Source organism: Pan paniscus, chromosome 6 (genome assembly GCF_029289425.2).
Source record: "Pan paniscus chromosome 6, NHGRI_mPanPan1-v2.0_pri, whole genome shotgun sequence".
Lineage (NCBI taxonomy): Eukaryota > Metazoa > Chordata > Mammalia > Primates > Hominidae > Pan > Pan paniscus.
This window is the reverse complement of record NC_073255.2, coordinates 11,750,108-11,769,809: the sequence shown is the minus strand read 5'-3', so window position 1 is coordinate 11,769,809 and position 19,702 is coordinate 11,750,108. Positions and strand designations below refer to the sequence as shown.

General features: G+C 45.0%; 1 protein-coding gene across 2 annotated transcripts in view; it reads left to right on the top strand.

The window, feature by feature from the left end:
- LOC117980870 (vacuolar fusion protein CCZ1 homolog B) overlaps positions 1-19,702 on the top strand; it is a 28,134-nt gene that overhangs the window by 2,204 nt on the left and 6,228 nt on the right. The window contains exons 2-11 of one of the 2 annotated variants that reach the window (XM_055114972.2): positions 439-536; positions 628-721; positions 1,010-1,087; positions 1,811-1,858; positions 2,810-2,893; positions 5,234-5,409; positions 10,054-10,135; positions 11,854-11,915; positions 12,824-12,935; positions 18,833-18,866. In XM_055114972.2, the coding sequence (XP_054970947.1) occupies positions 439-536; positions 628-721; positions 1,010-1,087; positions 1,811-1,858; positions 2,810-2,893; positions 5,234-5,409; positions 10,054-10,135; positions 11,854-11,915; positions 12,824-12,935; positions 18,833-18,866 (868 nt within the window). The remainder of the gene's footprint in view (positions 1-438; positions 537-627; positions 722-1,009; positions 1,088-1,810; positions 1,859-2,809; positions 2,894-5,233; positions 5,410-10,053; positions 10,136-11,853; positions 11,916-12,823; positions 12,936-18,832; positions 18,867-19,702) is intronic. The other variant, XM_055114973.2, reaches the window with a different exon arrangement.

Genomic DNA, 19,702 nt, shown 5'->3' with positions numbered 1-19,702 from the left:
GATGGGCACACCTTTATTTCTTACAAGCATTGGTGTATTACAAATTAGCACTAGGAAAGAAACCTGGAGACTTGAGTTTTCATAAAAATTACCTGGTGCTACTTCAGATGTGACTTCTTGACTATCGAAATTGCCTTTCTGACTGGTGGGCAGTATTTGCACAATGATGAGATAATTCCTGTTCTTCTTATTATTTTAAATAATAGAGACGTCTCACTGTGTTGCCCATGCTGGTCTTGAACTCCTGAGCTCAAGTGATCCTCCCGCCTCAGCCTCTGAAAATACTAGGATTACAATTCCTGTTTTTCTAAAACCGGTTTTTGTTTTGTTTTGTCATTAGCATGTGTGACACAAGAGGTCGACATTGAACTTAGCGTTTTCAATAGCTAAGATGAAATGTTTCTATTCATGTTGTGCTTCTGTTTCCTCATGTTTCAGGAGGAAAATAAGATTTTATTTTATCATCCAAATGAGGTAGAAAAGAATGAGAAGATTAGAAATGTCGGATTGTGTGAAGCTATTGTACAGTTTACAAGGTAATACCTCTAAGTGTGCCTTTAGCGTTCAGTGAATTCTTAAAACTGCTGCTGGAGAATTGTCCCAAACATATTTTTTTAACCTTTGTAGGACATTTAGCCCATCAAAACCTGCAAAATCTTTACATACACAGAAGAACAGACAGTTCTTCAATGAACCAGAAGAAGATTTCTGGATGGTCATGGTATTTACATACACAGTGTATCTTTCTGAAATTGTATGGTGAAGTTATGGGTGATCTTCACTGTTCAGAATTTAGGAAAGTTCTCTGGCTGTTGCATCCAAGTAAAATTAAAATAAAATTGGTTGCAATTTTAAAATCAAGTTCTTCCTATTTGCTTTATTCATTCTTGGGGCTGTTTTAAGAAGTTGTGTTTCTGGTGCTGTAGCATGTTCAAAGTTTTTAAATTAAGGCAAAATAAACATGGTCTAATGAATTCATTGTATAATTTCAGTTTATCAAACTTTGTAGGTTGTTCGGAATCCTATAATTGAAAAACAGAGTAAAGATGGAAAACCAGTTCTTGAATATCAAGAGGAGGAGTTGTTGGTAATGTGTCATTGTTTATTTATTTATTTTTTAAAATGTATTGCTGAGTATGTTGAATGCCTTCCTTGGTCGGATTTAAACTAGGAGGCTTTTGCTGAAGTTTCTCGGGGTATATAGCAAAGGTTTATGTTTATCATTTACATGAGCACAATCTTTTTAAAATGTATATGCACCCTATCTCACTAATACCTTCTACTCTTCATCTATATTGAAAGCCCTCCTAAAGTAAGGCTTACTGATTCACAAATTAGAGTTTAAACACTTCTGGCTGGGAACAGTGGCTCACACCTGTAATCCTAGTACTTTGGGAGGTCGAGGCAGGCAGATCACTTGAGGTCAGGGGTTCGAGACCAGCCTGGCCAATATGGCGGAACCCTGTCTCTACTAAAACTACAAAAACTGGCCAGGGATGGTGGTGCACACCTGTCATCTCGGCTTCTCAGGAGGCTGAGGCAGGAGAATCGCTTGAACCGGGGACGCAAATGTTGCAGTGAGCCAAGATTGTACCACTGCGCTCCAGCCTGGACAACAGAGTGAGACTCCATCTCAAAAAAAAAAAAAAAAAAAAAAACGCAAACAGTTTTTTTCAGCACACGACTATGGTGGGACCAAGTTTGTAAACATTATCCTGTTTGGCCAAGAGTCAGTGTACCTTTGCCATCTATCCAGTAGACATTGTTTTTCCCTTGAACTGAGCTGTGTGCTGTGTTTTCGTGTCTGCAGGACAAGGTTTATAGCTCGGTGCTGCGGCAGTGCTACAGCATGTACAAGGTAAGCGTGGCGTTCTTTCTCAGAGTCCAGCCACTTACCCCTATCTCTAGGCTCCAGGGTTGTTTAAAGAGAAATCTGTAAATGATTGCAAAGTGACTCTGTATTTGTCTTAGAGAAGAAAATAATGAGGCCTTTGAAACAGGTAGTGAGGTTTATTCCTACATTTATTCAGTAAGTATTGAACTCCCTTCTCTTTTCTCAGCCTTATAGTAGGAATGTGTCCCCATTGATGAAAAAGTGTGTCTATGTGCTCAAGGAATGTACAGAATGCAGATAATTTTATGATTTAAAAGTTTCAGTGAGGCAGGGCACAGTGGATCACACCTGTAATTTCAGCATTCTGGGAGGCTAAGGTGGGAGGATTGGTTGAGCCCAGGAGTTCAGGACCAGTCTGGGCAATATAGCAAGACCCCATCTCTACAAAAAATTTTTATAAAAGTTAGCCAGGTATCATGGTGCATGCCTGTAGTCCCAGCTACCTGGGAGGCTGAGGTGGGAGGATTGCTCGTGCCTTGGAGGTCGAGGCTGCTGTGAACTGTGATTGCACCACTGCACTCTACCCTGGGCAACAGAGCGAGATTCCATCTCAAAAAAAAAAAAAAAAAGGATAAAAAGTTTGGTGATTCCATTTATTAACAGAACACTGAAAAATAAAAAAACAGAAATGTGGGTGATATTATGTATGTAAATTGAAACTTCAGGGTAAGTTGAAATTTTTGAAAGATGCCTAGAGCAATTAGGTGGTTTCATAAATAAGACAGCATCACTTAACAGTATTTTTTGTAACTTACATTTTTAACTCAAGTTTTCTCATGTAAATATTCTCTGTTGGAAAGAACTGGGAGATTTAATGAGCTGAATTAATAATCTAAAGGAAAAAAAGAACTTGTTATACTGAAAAAGTGAGCATAGGAAACTGATTTTTTTTCCTGCAATCTTTTACCTCACTAGCTTTTTAATGGTACATTTCTGAAAGCCATGGAAGACGGAGGCATCAAGCTTCTGAAAGAAAGATTAGAGAAATTCTTCCATCGGGTAAGTATTTTGAATTTCATTTATAACTTTAGTAAGCATTCAGCAGGTTTTTAGAGAAATATAGACAGACAAGTTTGTTTCTTATATACAAAAAACCCAGAACTTGAAAGTGGCAGAGAGCCTGAGACAGACCGTCGCAAAACTGGAGCAGCGAGGAGACGCATGAGGTGTGTGCTCTGGAACCTTCCCTCCAGCTGTGGTGTAAGGCAGAGCTTCCTGCGTTTGCCCGGGGCTCTTAAAGGGTCCTGGAGACATCGTTTGGCCTCCCTGTGTTTTACCTGCATCTGTCCTTCTGGGCTTACTCAGCAGCCATCTTTTGTGTGATAGATTAGTTGATAAGGAAAACTTAATTATTGGAGTTGCACATTCTCAGGGATTGGTTCTGTTCACTAAACGGGCGTAAACTGTCTTGATGTAGGTGAGAGTTATTGGCCTTGACAGACTTTGTCACATTAGCGATTGGGGAGATTTGTTCCAAGTGCTGTCCTCTTTCATTGTAATTGAATTTTGGATGTTTCACCCTACCTTGTCAAGCTCAGTTTATCTTTTTTTTAAAAGGAAACAAAGAGACAGGGTCTTGTCTTGGCTGTTTTGCCCAGGCTGGTTTCAAGCGATCTTCCCTCCTTGGCCTCCCAAAGTGCTGGGGTTAAAGGCGTGAGCCAACTCGCCCAGCCTAGTTTATCTCGAAGCAACAATTCTCAATTTATTTTCTTCTGAAAATACCTTCTGTATCTATTTTTGAATTCGACTTGCTAAAACAGCTTTCATAGCTATTTTTGAATTTTTTTGTTTCTCTGAATTACTTTTCTTTGTTGTTTTGTCATTTTAATGACCACAATTATCCACTCGCATATTATCTCCTGGTTTCTGTTCTTGTCCTCATTTCTCTCTTACCCATCATCATATGGATAGAACTGTTGTCCTGAGTACATATCATTTAGACATGATTTTAGTATAAGATGGCACTCTTGGCTGGGTGTGATGGCTTACGCCTGTAATCCCAGCACTTTGGGAGGCCGAGGCGGGCAGATCTTGAGGTCATGAGTTCGAGGCCAGCCTGGCCAACATGGTGAAACCTCGTCTCTACTAAAAAATACCAAAAAACTAGCTGGGCGTGGTGGCGCACGCCTGTAATCCCAGCTATTCTGGAGGCTGAGGCAGGAGAATCGCTTGAACCCCAGAGGCAGAGCTTGCAGTGAGCCGAGATCGCACCGCTGCACTCCAGCCTGGGTGACAGACCAAGACTCCATCTCGGGGGGGAAATAAAGATGGCACTCTCTGTAGTATTAATGGATAGATCCCTCATTAGGTTAGTCTAATTTGAAGAGCATTAAGGCAGGGAGTTAATTTTTTTTTTTTTTTTTTTGAGACAGAGTCTTACTCTTGTCACCCAGGCTAGAGTGCAGTGGTGTGATCTTGGCTCACTGCAACCTTAGTCTCCCAAGTTCAAGTGATTCTCCTGTCTCAGCCTCCTGAATAGTTGGGATTACAGGCTACCATGCCCGGCTAATGTTGTAATTTTATTAGAGATGGGGTTTTGCCATGTTGGCGAGGCTGGTCTCAAACTCCTGACCTCAAGTGATGTGCCCGCGTTGGCCTCCCAAAGGGCTGGAATTACAGGCGCGAGCCGCTGTGCCTGGCCAGGAATTAAATACTTGAAAGTGCTAGCTGGGCACAGTGGCTCATGCCTGTATTCCCAGCACTTTGGGACACCTAGACCGAGAATCACGGAGGCCAGAAGTTCAAGACCAGCCTAGGCAACATAGCAAGACTCTGTTTATACCAAAAAAAAAAAAAAAATTTTGGCCAGGCGTGGTGGCTCACACCTCTAATCCCAGCACTTTGGGAGGCCGAGGCAGGCAGATCACGAGTCAGGAGATTGAGACCATCCTGGCTAACATGGTGAAACCCCATCTCTACTAAAAATGGAAAAAAACAGCTGGGCATGGTGGCAGGCACCTGTAGTCCCAGCTGCTCAGGAGGCTGAGGCAGGAGAATGGTGTGAACCTGGAAGGCGGAGCTTGCAGTGAGCTGAGATCACACCACTGCACTCCAGCCTGGATGACAGAGCAAGACTCTGTCACAAAAAAATAAATTTAAAGCAGTAAAACACAATACTGAATAAACATTAAGTAGATATGTTTGAACTTTGTATCTTGGAATTGGTACTGAGTTGGCACTCAGTCACCCATGTCTTCACCACAGCCTCATTGTTGCGCTGTTTGCTAGTATGTAATTGTACCATAAATGTGAGTCTGACATAAGATTATTTTCAGTTATCAAGGAGCATTATATTCAGTGTACTATTAGTAAATTTTATGCCTTGTTTTTTTTCCACAGTATTTGCAAACGCTACATTTGCAGTCATGTGACCTACTTGACATTTTTGGTGGAATCAGCTTCTTCCCGTTGGATAAAATGACTTATTTGAAAATCCAGTCCTTTATTAACAGAATGGAGGAAAGCCTGAATATAGTCAAATACACTGCTTTTCTCTATAACGATCAGCTCATCTGGTAGGTACACCCCGAGGCATGGTATTAAAAGAAGAAATTAAGATAATAAAAACAGCAGTGACTGGATTGATGACAGGTTGTCAAACAGGAACTTGCAGCGGGGAGGATGGGTAGGAAGCATCTTCATAGATATTGTCAAAATAAAGCAGTGATTATTTAAAGCAGAACTAGGGTGATTTGGGTTCAAATTTCCAAGCAGAGGAGTTTAAAACTGGCTGCATGAAAGATGAAAGGCTGGGCGCGGTGGCTCACACCTGTAATCTTAGCACTTTGGGAGGCCGAGGCTGGTGAATCACGAGGTCAGGAGTTGGAGACCAGCCTGGTCAACATAGTGAAACCCTGTCTCTACTAAAAATACAAAAAGTAGCTGGGCGTGGTGGCGCATGCCTGTAATCCCAGCTACTCAGGAGGCTGAGGCAGGAGAATCACTTGAACCCGGGAGGCGGAGGTTGCAGTGAGCCGAGATGGCACCACTGTACCCCAGCCTGGCAACAGAGAGAATTTTTATACCTTTTTTTTTTCTTTCTTTCTTATAGAGATGGGGTTTACTGTGTTGCCCAGGCTGGTCTCAAACTCCTGGCCTCAAGCGATCCACCCGCCTCAGCCTCCCAAAGTGCTGGGATTACGGGCGTGAGCCGCTGCACCTACTTTCTTTTAAAGAAACTCGATTTCTTTTTTTTAAATCCAAGAAATCCAAAGTGTTATATAAACCAGGAAATGACCTGCCATCGTGAAACTAGGTTTGTGTCCTGCAGTAGGAACAACGTGGGCACAAGACTGCCCAGCCTATGTGACCCCTGAGAGCTGGGTGGCAACCGAGGTTGTGCACATTTGGCCTAGAGTAGGTGGACAGAAGTCATCAAGGCTTGCAGCTGTTCCGGGACCCTCAAGTTTTATGTTCCCATTGACTAGAGCCCACTTTCTTTCTTTCTTTCTTTTTTTTTTTGAGATGGAGTCTCACTCTGTTGCCAGGCTGGAGTACAGTGGCGCGATCTTGGCTCACTGCAACTTCCCCTTTCTGGGTTCAAGCGATTCTCCTGCCTCAGCCTCCCAAGTAGCTGGGATTACAAGCATATGCCACCATGCCCAGCTAATTTTTGTATTTTCAGTACAGACAGGGTTTTACCATGTTGGCCAGGCTGGTCCTAAACCCCTGACCTCAGGTGATTCGCCTGCATAGGCCTCCCAAGGTGCTGTGATTACAGGTGTGAGCCACCGCACCTGGCCTAGCCCAGTTTCTTAATTAGGGGTGTGGCCATATGGTACTACTATAAGGTAAATTCAGCTAATAGAAAAGGCAAAACTAGTTCCCCTAAAATTTACCTTCCCTGCCAAAATCTTGTAGCTCCATTTTAAGAAGAGAAACAAGTTACTGTAAAGAAATTTGAATCCAGTTAATAGACAACTTGGTGGGTTTCCACATGAACTTTATCTCCTAGGAAGACAACACAAATTTCAGGTGAAACCCATCTACTTTTTTGTTTGTTTTTGAGATGGAGTCGCTTTCTGTTGCCCAGGCTGGAGTGCAGTGGCATGATCTTGGCTTGCTGCAACCCCTGCCTCCTGGGTTCAAGCAATTCTCCTGCCTCAGCCTCCCGAGTAGCTGGGATTACAGGTGCGTACCACAACACCCAGCTAATTTTTTTGTAGAGATGGGGTTTTACCATGTTGGCCAGGCTGGTCTCGAACTCCTGACCTCAAAGGATCCGCCCACCTCGGCCTCCCAGTGCTGGGATTACAGGTGTGAGCCACTGTGCCCCGCCTCCACCTACTTTCTAATTTGACAAATAGTTTATCAGGAAACCTTACACTGTACTGACTCAGCTATAGTTGCTTTCTGTGATATGTACACAGTGTTACTAAAGTGAAATTCTGCTGTGAAATGTAGGAGATGGGAGGCTAGTTGTGCTTCTGTAGCATCAGGTCTGCAGAGGGATGGCTCCTCCACAGATGGAAATGACAGGAAGTGCTTGCAAGTCACACGCAGCCACGGCGATAGGGAGATGTAGTGTGACAAGCCAGAATCCAGCAGTAGTGGCCCATGGCCTTGTTTCCACCAAAAAGAGAAGGGTAGCTGAGATTCTGATCTCTGGGACAGAACACAAGCCCCGCCATGGGTGCAGACTCCTGAGAGTGAGGAAGAGGGAAGGCTTAGAGCAGAGGGTCTTCCAGGAGCTCATTCTGGGAGACCCTGGAGCCAGAGTGACCAGCAGGGTTGGCCCTTTGAAGCCTGGAGTCACAGGACAATCTGGCGCCCAGCTCTGGGGATCCTGTTGGCATCGTCATCTTGGAATAGCATCTGAGGGGTTGAGCAGGGCACAGCTCTGGTGGCTGCACAGAACTGCTCGGTTGTCACCTCCAGTGTGCTCGTGGGGAAAGGTCAGTCCGAGGAAGTAGCAACAAAAATAACCTTCAAGAAAAACAGCCTCTTACTCCAGGCGCCAACGCTTATACCTGTCATCCCAGCACTTTGGGAGGCTGAGGCAGGAGGATCACTTGAGACCAGGAGTTCAAGACCAGCCTGGGCAGCATAGTGAGACTGTATCTCTACAAAAAATGCAAAAAAAAATTAGCTGGGCATTGTGATGTGCACTTAAGAGTCCCAACTACAGAGACTACAGAGGTTGAGGCTGGAGAATCACTTGAGCCTGGAAGTTTGAGGTTGCAGTGAGCTATGATAGCACCACTGTACTCCAGCCTGGGTGACAGAGCAAGACCCTGTCTAAGAAAAAGAAAAACAGCACGTTTTGACGGAATTGCTTATTCCAAAGCTGTTATATTAAATATCAAAAAGACTTTTCAGCCAGGCGTGGTGCACATACCTATAGTCCCGGCTGCTGGGGAGGAGGAGGCAGAAGGATCACTTGAGCCAGGAGTTACTTGGAGACCAGCCTGGACAATATAATGAGGCTCTGTCTCTACCAAAAAGTGGAAAAAAAAAATTTGTCACAAGCAGAGTATATATTACCCTTATGTATTTACTTAGTATATTGCTTTGATTTTTTTTTTGAGACTGAGTCTCCTTGGCTTGGTTGCCCAGGCTAGAGTGCAGTGGTGTGATCTCAGCTCACTTCAACCTGCGCCTCCCAGGTTCAAGCGATTCTCATGCCTCAGTCTCCCAAGTAGCTGGGATTAGAGGTGTGTGCTATCAGGCCTAGCAAATTTTTATATTTTTTAGTAGAGATGGTGTTTCGCCATGTTGGCCAGGCTGGTGTTGAACCCCTGACCTTAGGTGATCTGCTCACCTTGGCTTCCCCAAGTGCTGGGATTACAAGTGTGAGCTGCCACGCCCGACCACCTTCATGGTATTTCAGTGATCTTGAATAGAAAACCCCCCGATCCAGCCTCATTGTCTGTCTCCTTTTAAAAAACTGGTTCCAGAGTCTGATACCTGCTAGTTTCTCTGTGCTTTTTCCATGTGCTGCTCCTTCCTGCCTCATTTCAGATCAGATGGTTTGCCTGAAAGCTTGTTTTTCTCCTCCTCCTCTTTCTTCACCGAAGATCCGGAGAATTAAAATCCATGTACATTTCTGAGACCTAGGATCACGTTCCCTGTCTACAGCACACCCATATTTTCCCAGGGGACTAGGGGAGAGAATGTGGCATTACCATATAACCCAGGAAGCTAAGAGACATCTGCTCCTAAAATGAAACAGTGTGGCTTTGGAGGTTTCCTGCATAATCCTACACGGAATTCAACCAGAGAGTCCAATCCCTTGTGACTTTTTTTTTCATCTCAAATGGCATGTAAAATACAGGACTGTAGGAGTAGCCTTTTGCAGGTCAGGATAAAGTTGCAGTGCCTGGACTCAAGTTTAACTCTTTACCTTCCTTAACTTCGCGGTCAGGTGGTGAGCCTCTTGATATAATGTTAAAGAAAAAAGCACCAGTAGTCCCAGCTACTCAGGAGGCTGAGGTGGGAGGTTCGCTTGAGCCTGGGAATTGGTGGCTGCAGCAAGCTGTGGTCACACCACTGTAATACAGCCTGGGCGACAGACGAGACTCATCTCTTGAAAAATGAAAAAAGATGAGGCCAGGCACAGTGGCTCACATATGTAATCCCAGCACTTTAGGAGGCTGAGGCGGGAGCACTGCTTGAGTCCAGGAGTTCGAAACCAGCCTGGCAACATAGCAAGACCCCCATCTCTACATAAAATACAAAAATTAGCTGATGGTGGCGCACGCCTGTAGTCCCAGCTAGTCCGGAGGCTGAGATGGGAGGACCGCTTGAGCCCTGGAGGCCAAGGCTGCAGTGAGCCATGATTGCACCACTGCTTCCAGCCTGGGTGACAGAGCAAGACCTTGTCTCAAAAAAAAAGAAAAAAAATTTTTTTAATAAAAAATGAGCTTTATCCAGGGCTTCAAATTCTTTGGAAAAGTTTGACAAAGTATACCACGTAAATTCAGATTTACCTCAATGCTAAGAATTTTATGTTTAGGAAAAAGGAAACTCATTTTGATCTCAGGTAGAAAAATAGATTGCTTTGAGTTTTAAGTAGCTTTAGACTTTAAAAAGTTAGAATTTATTCTGTGTTACTAAAAATGACTTGAAAAAAAAATTTTTGTTTAATGAGCTTTATCAAAGCAGTGGAAAGACAGAAGACAGTTCCAAACGTTTAACCCAGTGCTTTTCTGTTGTTGCAGGAGTGGATTAGAACAAGATGACATGAGAATTTTATACAAATACCTTACCACCTCCCTTTTTCCAAGGCACATCGAACCTGAGGTATGATGGGTACCATAGCTGCGCACAATTACATCCAGGGGCACAGAGAGGGCAGGTGGAGTGAGATGGTGGTGCATGGGGGCGTTTCTGATCGTTTCTGATGTATGTTTTGTCTTAGTGTGATATTTATGTCACTGTATATCAATTAGCACAGAAAACCACATGCAGCTCTCCTCCAGTATGTGACATTCAGATGTGATACAGAAAGCATCGTTTTGTGTGTCTGTGTGTTGGTTTTTTTGTGTGTGTTTTTGTTTGTTTGGTTTTTGAGACAGAGTCTCGAACTTTCACCTGGGATGGAGAGGTTCAAGCAATTCTCCTTGCCTCGGCCTCCCAAGTACCTGGGATTACAGGCGCCCGCCACCACGCCCAGCTAATTTTTTTGTATTTTTAGTAGAGACAGGTTTCACTATGTTGGCCAGGCTGGTCTCGACCTCCTGACCTTGTGATCTGCCCACCTTGGCCTCCCAAAGTGCTGGGATTACAGGCGTGAGCCACCGCCCCCAGTCCACAAAGCATGTTTTTAAGAGGAGTGAGTCACTGAGTAGAGGAAAATTGGATTTTATTTTACTTTTAATTTATGTATTTTATTTTATTTATTTATTTATTGGGACAGAGTTTTGTTCTTTTCGCCCAGGCTGGAGTGCAATGGTGCAATCTCAGCTCACCGCAACTTCCGCTTCCTGAATTCAAACAATTCTCCGGCCTCAGGCTCCCGAGTAGCTGAGATTATAGGCACCTGCCACCATGCCCGGCTAATTTTTATGTTTTTAGTAGAGACGGAGTTTCACCATGTTGGCCAGGCTGGTCTCGAACTCCTGACCTCAGGTGATTGACCCGCCGCAGCCTCCCAAAGTGCTGGGATTACAGGCATGAGCTACTGCTCCTGGCCAAAAAATTGGATTTTAGATCGGGTTCTAGGAACCTTTAAAATGCCAGTGATCTTTAAAACAATCGACCTGTGTAGTCTTTTCCTCTATCGACAGGAGACCTAATTTTCAGTAGATGTTCTAGTGCCTACCTGGCTTTCCACTCTAGTACTTAATTTCCCGGTTTCCTGCAGAGAACTTTTAAATGATATCACTGTGTTCTCCCCAAAGTATTTTCAGAGCTTAACACACAAAAATCATTTTGGCTCAGTTGAACTCACTCTCTTCGCTTGTTCATTCCCTCCCTCTTGTCCTCCCGCTTTCCAAGTTTTTTTTTTAAGAGATGAGGTCTCACTTTGTTGACTCAGATGGTCTCAAACTCCTGGGCTCAAGCGGTCCTGTCACCTCAGCCTCCCAAGTAGCTGAGACTACAGGTGTGTGCCACCACACCTGGTTAATTTTTTGTAGAGATGGGATCTCGTCATGTTGCCCAGGCTGTTCTCAAACTCCTGGGCTCAAGTAATCTGCCTGCCTTGGCCTCCCAAAGTGCTGGGATTATAGGCGTGAGCCACCTCACCTGGCCAAAAATTTAAAAACTAGCCAGGTTTGGTCACACATGCCTCTATCAGGAGGCTGAGGTGGGAGGATTGCTTGAGCCTAGGAGTTCAAGGCTATAGTGAGCCATGATCATGCTGCATGCATTCCAGCCTGGGCAACAGAACAAGATCCTGTCTCTAAAAGAAAAAGACAAATGGCATGGAACCAAGTAGTAGATAATGCTGTTTTTCAAAGCTTGGAAAATAAATAAAAAGTCTGATAAGTCATTCTCAACATTAAATGTATTTGCAGTTAGCAGGAAGGGATTCTCCAATAAGAGCAGAAATGCCAGGAAATCTTCAACACTATGGAAGGTAGGACTTCTGTTCTTTGATTTATGATACTGGGTTTTCTTTCTCTTTTTTACTCACAGTCTGGCTCTGTTACCCAGGCTGGAGAGCAGTGGCAAGATCTCCGCTCACTGCAACCTCTGCCTCCCCAGGCTCAAGTGATTCTCATGCCTCAGCCTCCCAAGTAGCTGGAACTACAGGCATGAGCCACTATGCCTGGCTAATTCATTTTGTATTTTTAGTAGAAACAGGGTTTCATCATGTTGGCCAGGCTGGTCTTGAACTCCTGACTTCAAGTGATCCACCTGCCTTGGCCTCCCAAAGTGCTGGGATTACAGGTGTGATCCACCATGCCTGGCCTATTATCTTTTTGGTAAAGATAATATGGACATTGAAATATCTTTGTGCCATCTGATTGACAGTAATCAACAAAGGAAAGTTTGTTGTTTCCAATGAGTTAAAACTTACTTTAGCATACCCTTTTTTTTTTTTTTTTTCCTGAGATGGAGTGTCTCTCTGTCGCTTAGGCTGGAGTGTGGAGTACAGTGGCACGATCTCAGCTCACTGCAGCCTCCATCTCCTGGGTTCAAGCAATTCCCCTGCCTCAGCCTCTCTAGTAGCTGGGATTGCAGGTGCCCACCACCAGAACCAGCTAATTTTTGTAGTTTTAGTAGAGATGAGGTTTTGCCATGTTGGCCAGGCTGCCCTTGAACTCCTGACTTCAGGTGATCCACCCAGCTCAGCCTCCCAAAATGCTGGGATTACAGGCATGAGCCACCACGCCCAGCTGGCATATTCTGATATGGTCTTTGCCAAATAGCAGCTGGCATCAAAAGCAACCGGTGTGTATGAAGTGGGAGTGTGTTCTGTTTCTAGATTCCTGATTCTCATTCACCTCGTTGAATCAAGTCATGTCTGTTCTTGCTTTTAAGATTTCTTACCGGACCCTTGAACCTCAATGATCCAGATGCAAAATGCAGATTCCCCAAAATTTTTGTAAATACAGATGACACTTATGAAGAGCTCCATTTAATTGTTTATAAGGTAACAACTTTTTTCCTTCCAGCGTTAATGATTATGCTGAAGTGGATCTTTCTTGCATGTGTACACGAGTGCATGTGCAAACCTCTTAAATGTTTCTTGGAAAAGATATTGGAAGTTCTGATTATGGTAAAACTCAAAATGGGTGTTCTTCCAGCGTAATAAGTTTATTTTCAGTTCCTTTTAAACAGTTTTGTTATTGGTGAAAGAGGAACTGTTTAAGATTGTGATTTATAAACGTGTGAAGTCTCACGTGCTCTCAAACCAAAGGCTGTCAGAGGTTGGTGCTGCCTGTTCTCGAAATGGCTCTGGATGGGGGCCGTAGCCATGTGTCTGTGCATATGCTGCTTTTGCTCTGATTTTAAAGCTGTGGGCTTGCTAATTCCGTAAGGATCGTATTTTGTTTCTGTCAGGACATGGTCTTGTAAGGATATGTACTCAGGTTGTGTTTCTAATTAAAGGCAGTTTTTGATTCAAGAAAGAAGACGGAGCATGTGCACGTGTTTCTCCTCTTCCTGCCTGAGGCTGTGGAGAAGTTTTCATTTACAAAGGCTCAGAAATGATGCTGTGGGGGAACAGGAAGGAGCGGGATGTGTCAGGATGAGGGAGTCCCGTCCCTCTCTGGAAGGTAGACGGGACTTGTAAACCATGCCTGATAGAGGGCGGTGCCGGAGCAGACCTGGAATACGAGTGGCAACCCTGTGCTAAGGCAAGGACCCACAGCCCTGTGGAAGCCCAGAGAGGCTCCTGACTTGGAGGAGGTCACCTGAGGAGTCAGCGTGGGGCCTGGGCCTGGAAAGGTGGGGAAGGGAAGTGAAGTGTGGCAGAGAGGCCAGTCAGCCTCCCCTTCCCCCATCCTTGCACAGACAGGCCCACGGCTGAGCATCCATCCCTGGGTGACAATTGAGGGTCTGTTTAAAGAAAGGAAACAGTCTGAAGAGACCCAGAGTGGCTAACGTGGATGTCTGCCCCTGAGAATGAGGCCCTGCTCATTCTGGCATTTCTTTCTCCCAGACAGAACTGAGACCTTCATCCTACACTCAGAGTGAAGCCTCCATCTCTGGTCAGCCTTCTGGTTCCCTCATTGTTAAATATGGCTGCAAAAACAAAACTAGAGGTCTCGAAAGAAACATGATTCCGAGGACAGACAAGAACTTTAAAAATTAGTATCCACTAATTAGAAGAGTTGTATCTATTAATATAAAATTGAAATGGGCCAGGTGCAGTCCCAGCACTTTGGGAGGCCAAGGTGGGAGGATCACTTGAGGCCAGGAGTTGGAGGCCAGCCTGGGCAACATAGTAAGACCCTGTGTCGACAGGAAAATGTTTAAAAATTAGCCAGGCATGGCAGTGCTCATGTGTAGTCCCAGCTACTCAGGAGGCTGAGGCAGGAGAACTGCTTGAGCCCAAGAGTTGAAGGCTGCAATGAGCTATGATCACACCACTGCATTCTAGCCTGGGTGACAGAGTGAAACCCTCTCAAAAATAATGAAACTGGTATCAACAGTTTCATATCCAGCACCAGACATTATGTGACAGTGGAAGAGAGACTTTGAAAGTTCTGAGAGAAAATGAATTTGAGCATAGAGTTCTTTGCCATGCCAAGCTGTCAACCACAGATAAGACAAAAGAAAGACATTAGCCGGGGCATGGTGGCTCATGCCTATAATCCCAACACTTTGGGAGGCCAAGGTGGGCGGATCACCTGAGGTCTGGAGTTCGAGACCAGCCTGGCCAACATGGGGAAACCCTGTCTACTAAAAATACAAAAAATCAGCCAGGTGACGTGGCGCACGCCTCTAATCCCAGCTACTCCAGAGGCTGAGGCAGGAGAATCACTTGTACCCGTGAGGCGGAGGTTGCAGTGAGCTGAGCTTACGCCACTGTGCTCCAGTCTGGGCAACAGAGCAAGACTCTGTCTCAAAAAGAAAAAAAAAAAAACACGTTAAACATGAAAAGCCTCAAAAAGTTTACCGTCATGCACCCTTCCTGAGGGTGTTACACAGGGTCATCCGTCAGCAGAATAAGTGAGCACACCAAGAAGGAACACTTGGGAATCCAGAACAGTAGTTCTCATGTGTGAGACGGTACAAGGAAATCTTGGGGTGATAAGGCTCTTCAGGTCTGCTGGCGGCACCCCACCTCCAGCACCTCCGTGACAGCAGGAGGAGGGAGGGCTCTAGGGTTCAAGCCGCCAAGATAAAAAGATGTTTCATTCATCACATGGTGTGCTTGAGAGTCACTTAAAGTTGGGCTGTGACAGACTGGCAGGGAAGGGGAGATTGCAGGAAGAGCATACAGAAAGATGTGGTCTGAAAAAGCAAACCAAAATGTTGGAGGTGTAATTCAGAGCAGGAATTGGAGTAGGAAGAATGTCCGTTTGTGTATCGAGTGAAAGTTTGAGACCCCATCTCAAGAAAAAAATCATTCTCCTTTGAATGACCCAGGTAATGACTGAAATCTCCATAACCCTGGTGTGTAATATGCTGTCGGCTGCATTTCTATTTTTAGAGTCAATCTACAGACATATTGTGGGGTGTGATAATGGGATTGTGGCTATGTTAAAGGGTCCTTACCTTTTTCTTAATGACTTTGAGATACAATGCATGTACCATACAACTCACCCTCGTACACTTAAAATGTACAGTTCAGTGATTTCTAGTTGCAAAGTTCATGAGTCTCCAAGACCATCCTCACTTCTGACACCCACTGTGAGTTTGGGAGTCCCGGTGACCACCTTTAGGGTAAGAGTTCGCTAGAAGTACTACAGGACTCAGAAAAGGCTTTCTACAGCAGAACCCCCGAGCCAAAGGCCATGTGTTCCAAAACCCCCGGGAGGTGCCTGAAACCGGGGACAGTACCAAACCCTTCACTTGCTGTGTTTTTTCCTGTACATACATGCCTGTGATAATGTTTATAAATTCAGGACAGTAAGCAATTAATAAGGCTGGGCACAGTGGCTCACACCTGTAATCCCAGCACTTTGGGAGGCCAAGGCAGGCAGATCACTTGAGGCCAGGAACTTGAGACCAGTCTGGCCAGTGTGGTGAAACCCTGCCTCTACTACAGATACAAAAATTAGCCAGGCATGGTGGCATGCACATGTAATCCAAGTTACTCAGGAGGCTGAGTCAGGAGAATCTCTTGAACCTGGGAGGCGGAGGTTGCAGTGAGCCAAGATCGTGCCACTGCACTCCAGCCTGGACAAGAGTGAGACCCCATCTCAAAAAAAGTAATAGTAATCATAATTGGACGATGACACTCTACTGCAATAAAAGTCATGTGAATGCGGTTTGCTTCCCCCTTACCTCAATATTTTATTATACTGTCCCTCTCACGTAACAGAAACCATGGGAAGCAAAACCAGGGAGAAGGAAGAATGGCTGCACTCACAGCTGCGATTTATTAAAGTGGAAGAATACAGGTTAAACTCAGCCCGGGGAAGAGGTGTGTGGGGCAGGGCCCAGGAGCCACCAATGGAAGGACCAGGAGTCCTTCTCTTTGCTTTAGGTTGGTTTGGGTTGGTTTGGTTTTTTGGGTTTTTGTTTTGTTTTGTTTTGTTTTTTTGGTTTTTTGGTTTTTGAGATGGAGTCCCACTCTGGTGTGAGCTTCCGGCTGTCCTCTCCCGTTGGGGTCATGTGGACAGCCCAGTGAGTGTTTCCCCATCGAGGATGTGTGGCTGTCTCTATGGAGTGTTGACATCCAGGGAAGCTCACCTGAGCCTCGAGATCCAGAGATTTGATTGGGGATTGGCCACAGAGACACAGCTGGCCCCACATGGCCAGCCTTAGTCTCCAGCCCTCCAGAGGTGGAGCGAGTGCTGTACGGGCTTGGGCTGTAAGGGATATTGGCCTGTAATTTTGTTTTCTTGTGATATCTTTGGGCAATGCTGGCTTGATAAAATGTGTTGGGAAATGTTCCCTCCTATTTTTTTTGGAAGACAGTGAAGAATTGGTGTTAATTCCTCTTTACATGTTTCATAGAATTCACAGTCAAGCTCTCTGCACCTGGGCTTTTCTTTGTGGCAAATTTTAAAGTTAACCATTTATGCCCAGTGTTCCATTATTGGAACACTAAGCTTGTGGGAGTTATTTATATCCTGCTGAAGGTCATTGCCAAGGTCTCATTTTTCACAAAAAAGATTTACAACCTCCAGCATAAATGGGTTAATCTCTATACTTGTTACAGGTTTATTTTGATTTTGTTTCTTCTTGAGTCAGCTTTGGTAGTTTGTGTCTTTCTAGGAATTTGTCAGCTTCAATTAATTTATTTGATTTGTCGGCACGCGGTTTTTCATGGTATTGTAGGTAAAGCCGGATACTCCTTCGTTTTTCCTGTAAAGTCAGTAGTGATGTCTCCTCTTTCATTCCTGGTTTTAGTAATTTGAGTCTTCTCTGTTTCTTGTTGTACAGTCTAGCTAAAGGTTCTTCATACTTCTGGAATCTTCACAAGAAAAAGGAAAAGTTTTTCAATGTTGGTCTTTTCAGAGAACAACTTTTGGTTTCATTTATTTTCTCTATGATTTTTCTCTGTTGAGTTTGTTTCTGCTCTCATGCTTTATTATTTCCTTCCATTTGCTTTAGGTTTGTTTGGGTTTTTTTGTTTTTGTTTTTTTTGAGACGGAGTCCTGCTCTGTCACCCAGGCTGGAGTGCAGTGGCACAGTCTCAGCTCACTGCAACCTCTGCCTCCCAGGTTCACATGATTCTCTTGCCGCAGCCTCCTGAGTAGCTGGGATTATAGGCACACCACCACGCCTGGCTAATTTTTTTGTACTTTTAGTAGAGATGGGGTTTTGCCATGTTAGCCAGGCTGGTCTCAAACTCCTGACCTCAGGTGATCCGCCCACCTCGGCCTCCCAAAGTGCTGGGCTTACAGGTGTGAGCCACCACACCCGGCCCCACTTGCTTTAGGTTTAGTTGATTCCTGTTGTCCAGGATCTTAAGACGAAAGGTCAGGTCACTGATTTGAGATCTTTCTTCTCTTGAGACAGGATCTCGCTCTCGGAAGTGGGAAGAGGTACTGGGGCAGGTGGGAATGTGAGTTCAGGAGCGTAGGCTGTGGCTGGTGGAAGGCGGCCAGCAGAGGAAATAGAATGCTATAAACCATAGAGGAGGAGGGGGGAAGGCAGACGAGGGGTCACACCTGTCATGACATGAGCAGGAAGTCAGTACGATGCCCAAAGAGGATACGTTAAAGAGTTAGGATAACGCTGTTGTCTAATGACAGTGTGAAGGGGTTGCCAGGGAGGAGGGTCAGAGAAGGAAGTCTGTGGCTTTCATCATCAGGCCTGGTGTTCTGCTCAGCCTTTTTTAACCATGCATTGCTTTGATAACTTTTATTTGGTTATCTGTGGTCCTGGTTGTTGTAGGTTGCTAGGTCTAATGTCATAACTGTAATTATTTGCTATAATAAAGTGAGACAGGATGATATCCATTTGCTGTCTTTGTAAACTTGTGTCAATGGAAATCGTCACAGAATAATGGACAGTTTCTGCCAATTGTCTATTCTCTCTGGACTATACACAGAGAGACTAGAACAGTGAACCCCTAAGTCCCCATCACACAAGTGAATAAGATTCTGGTCTTCGTTGCTTCTCCATGTTGTGTTGTTGGGTTTGCAAGAGCATTTTAAGTCATCACGTCAGTCACGACCACTTCCCTGTGCCTCTCTGATGAGGACATCAGTGGTAACCTCCCCACTGGCGCTGTCACACCTGACAAGATCAACAGCACTCCCCTCGCATCATGGAATGGGCAGTCTGTGTCCAGATGGCTCTAGTTGACCAAAAAGTAGCTTCTTAAAGTTGACTTCCCCCCATTGACTTTGAACAGATTGTTATTATACGAAAGTCTCCTTTTTTCCACCATTTCATAACCTCTGGTATGTTCTGTCTTCCCAGGCCATGAGTGCGGCTGTGTGCTTTATGATCGACGGTGGGTACGCGCCTTTGTCTGATTTCAGCCTAAGCTTTTTGTACTTTGCTGCATCCTATTCTTAAGTGATAAATATGTTTTGGGGGTTTCCGTTGTTTGGGGTGTTTTTGTTGGAGACAGGGTTTCACTCCTGGAGTGCAGTGGCATGATCATAGCTCACTGTAGCCTCGACCTCCTGGGTTCAAGTGATCTTCCCACCTTGGCCTCCTAAGTCGCTGGGACTGCCAGCACACACCGCCGGACCCAGCTAATGTTTTTGTTGTTGTTTGTTTAGACAGGGTCTCACTATGTTGCCCGGGCTGGTGTCAAACTCCTGGGCTCAAGCGATCCCCCCATCTTAGCCTCCCAAAGTGCTGGGATTTTGGGCGTGAGCCCCCACACCCAGCCCATTAAATGATAAATGTGTTGTCATAAGCAATATAGAGGCATAGAGAGGAGCCCTGTTCCCCATCTGGGACCCCCCTGTCTCCTTAACTAGCCATTGCTCATATTTTTTAAGTCCTAGGTTTCCCGCTAGTCAGCAGTAGAGTGTGGGCATCTTTCTGTGCCCCGCCGACTGCAAGCTGGAGACAGCAGTGGTACCTCTCTCGGGGGGGTTCTGAGGATCGAATGAGGTCGTGTCTGTGAAGCACCTGGCCCGTGAGTGCTACGTAATGTTTGTTAAATAAACATACGACCTTCTGAGGTCTTTCTGGGGTAGGCAACCGTTTACCACCCCACAGGGTGTGCCTCAGTCAACTTTTCACGGTGAGATAGGTCTTCGCCTTTTTTTCATCTGAAATGTAACCGGTTTTGTATCTTCTGTTTCTCTTCTATTTGAGGAGCAGAAGGGGGCC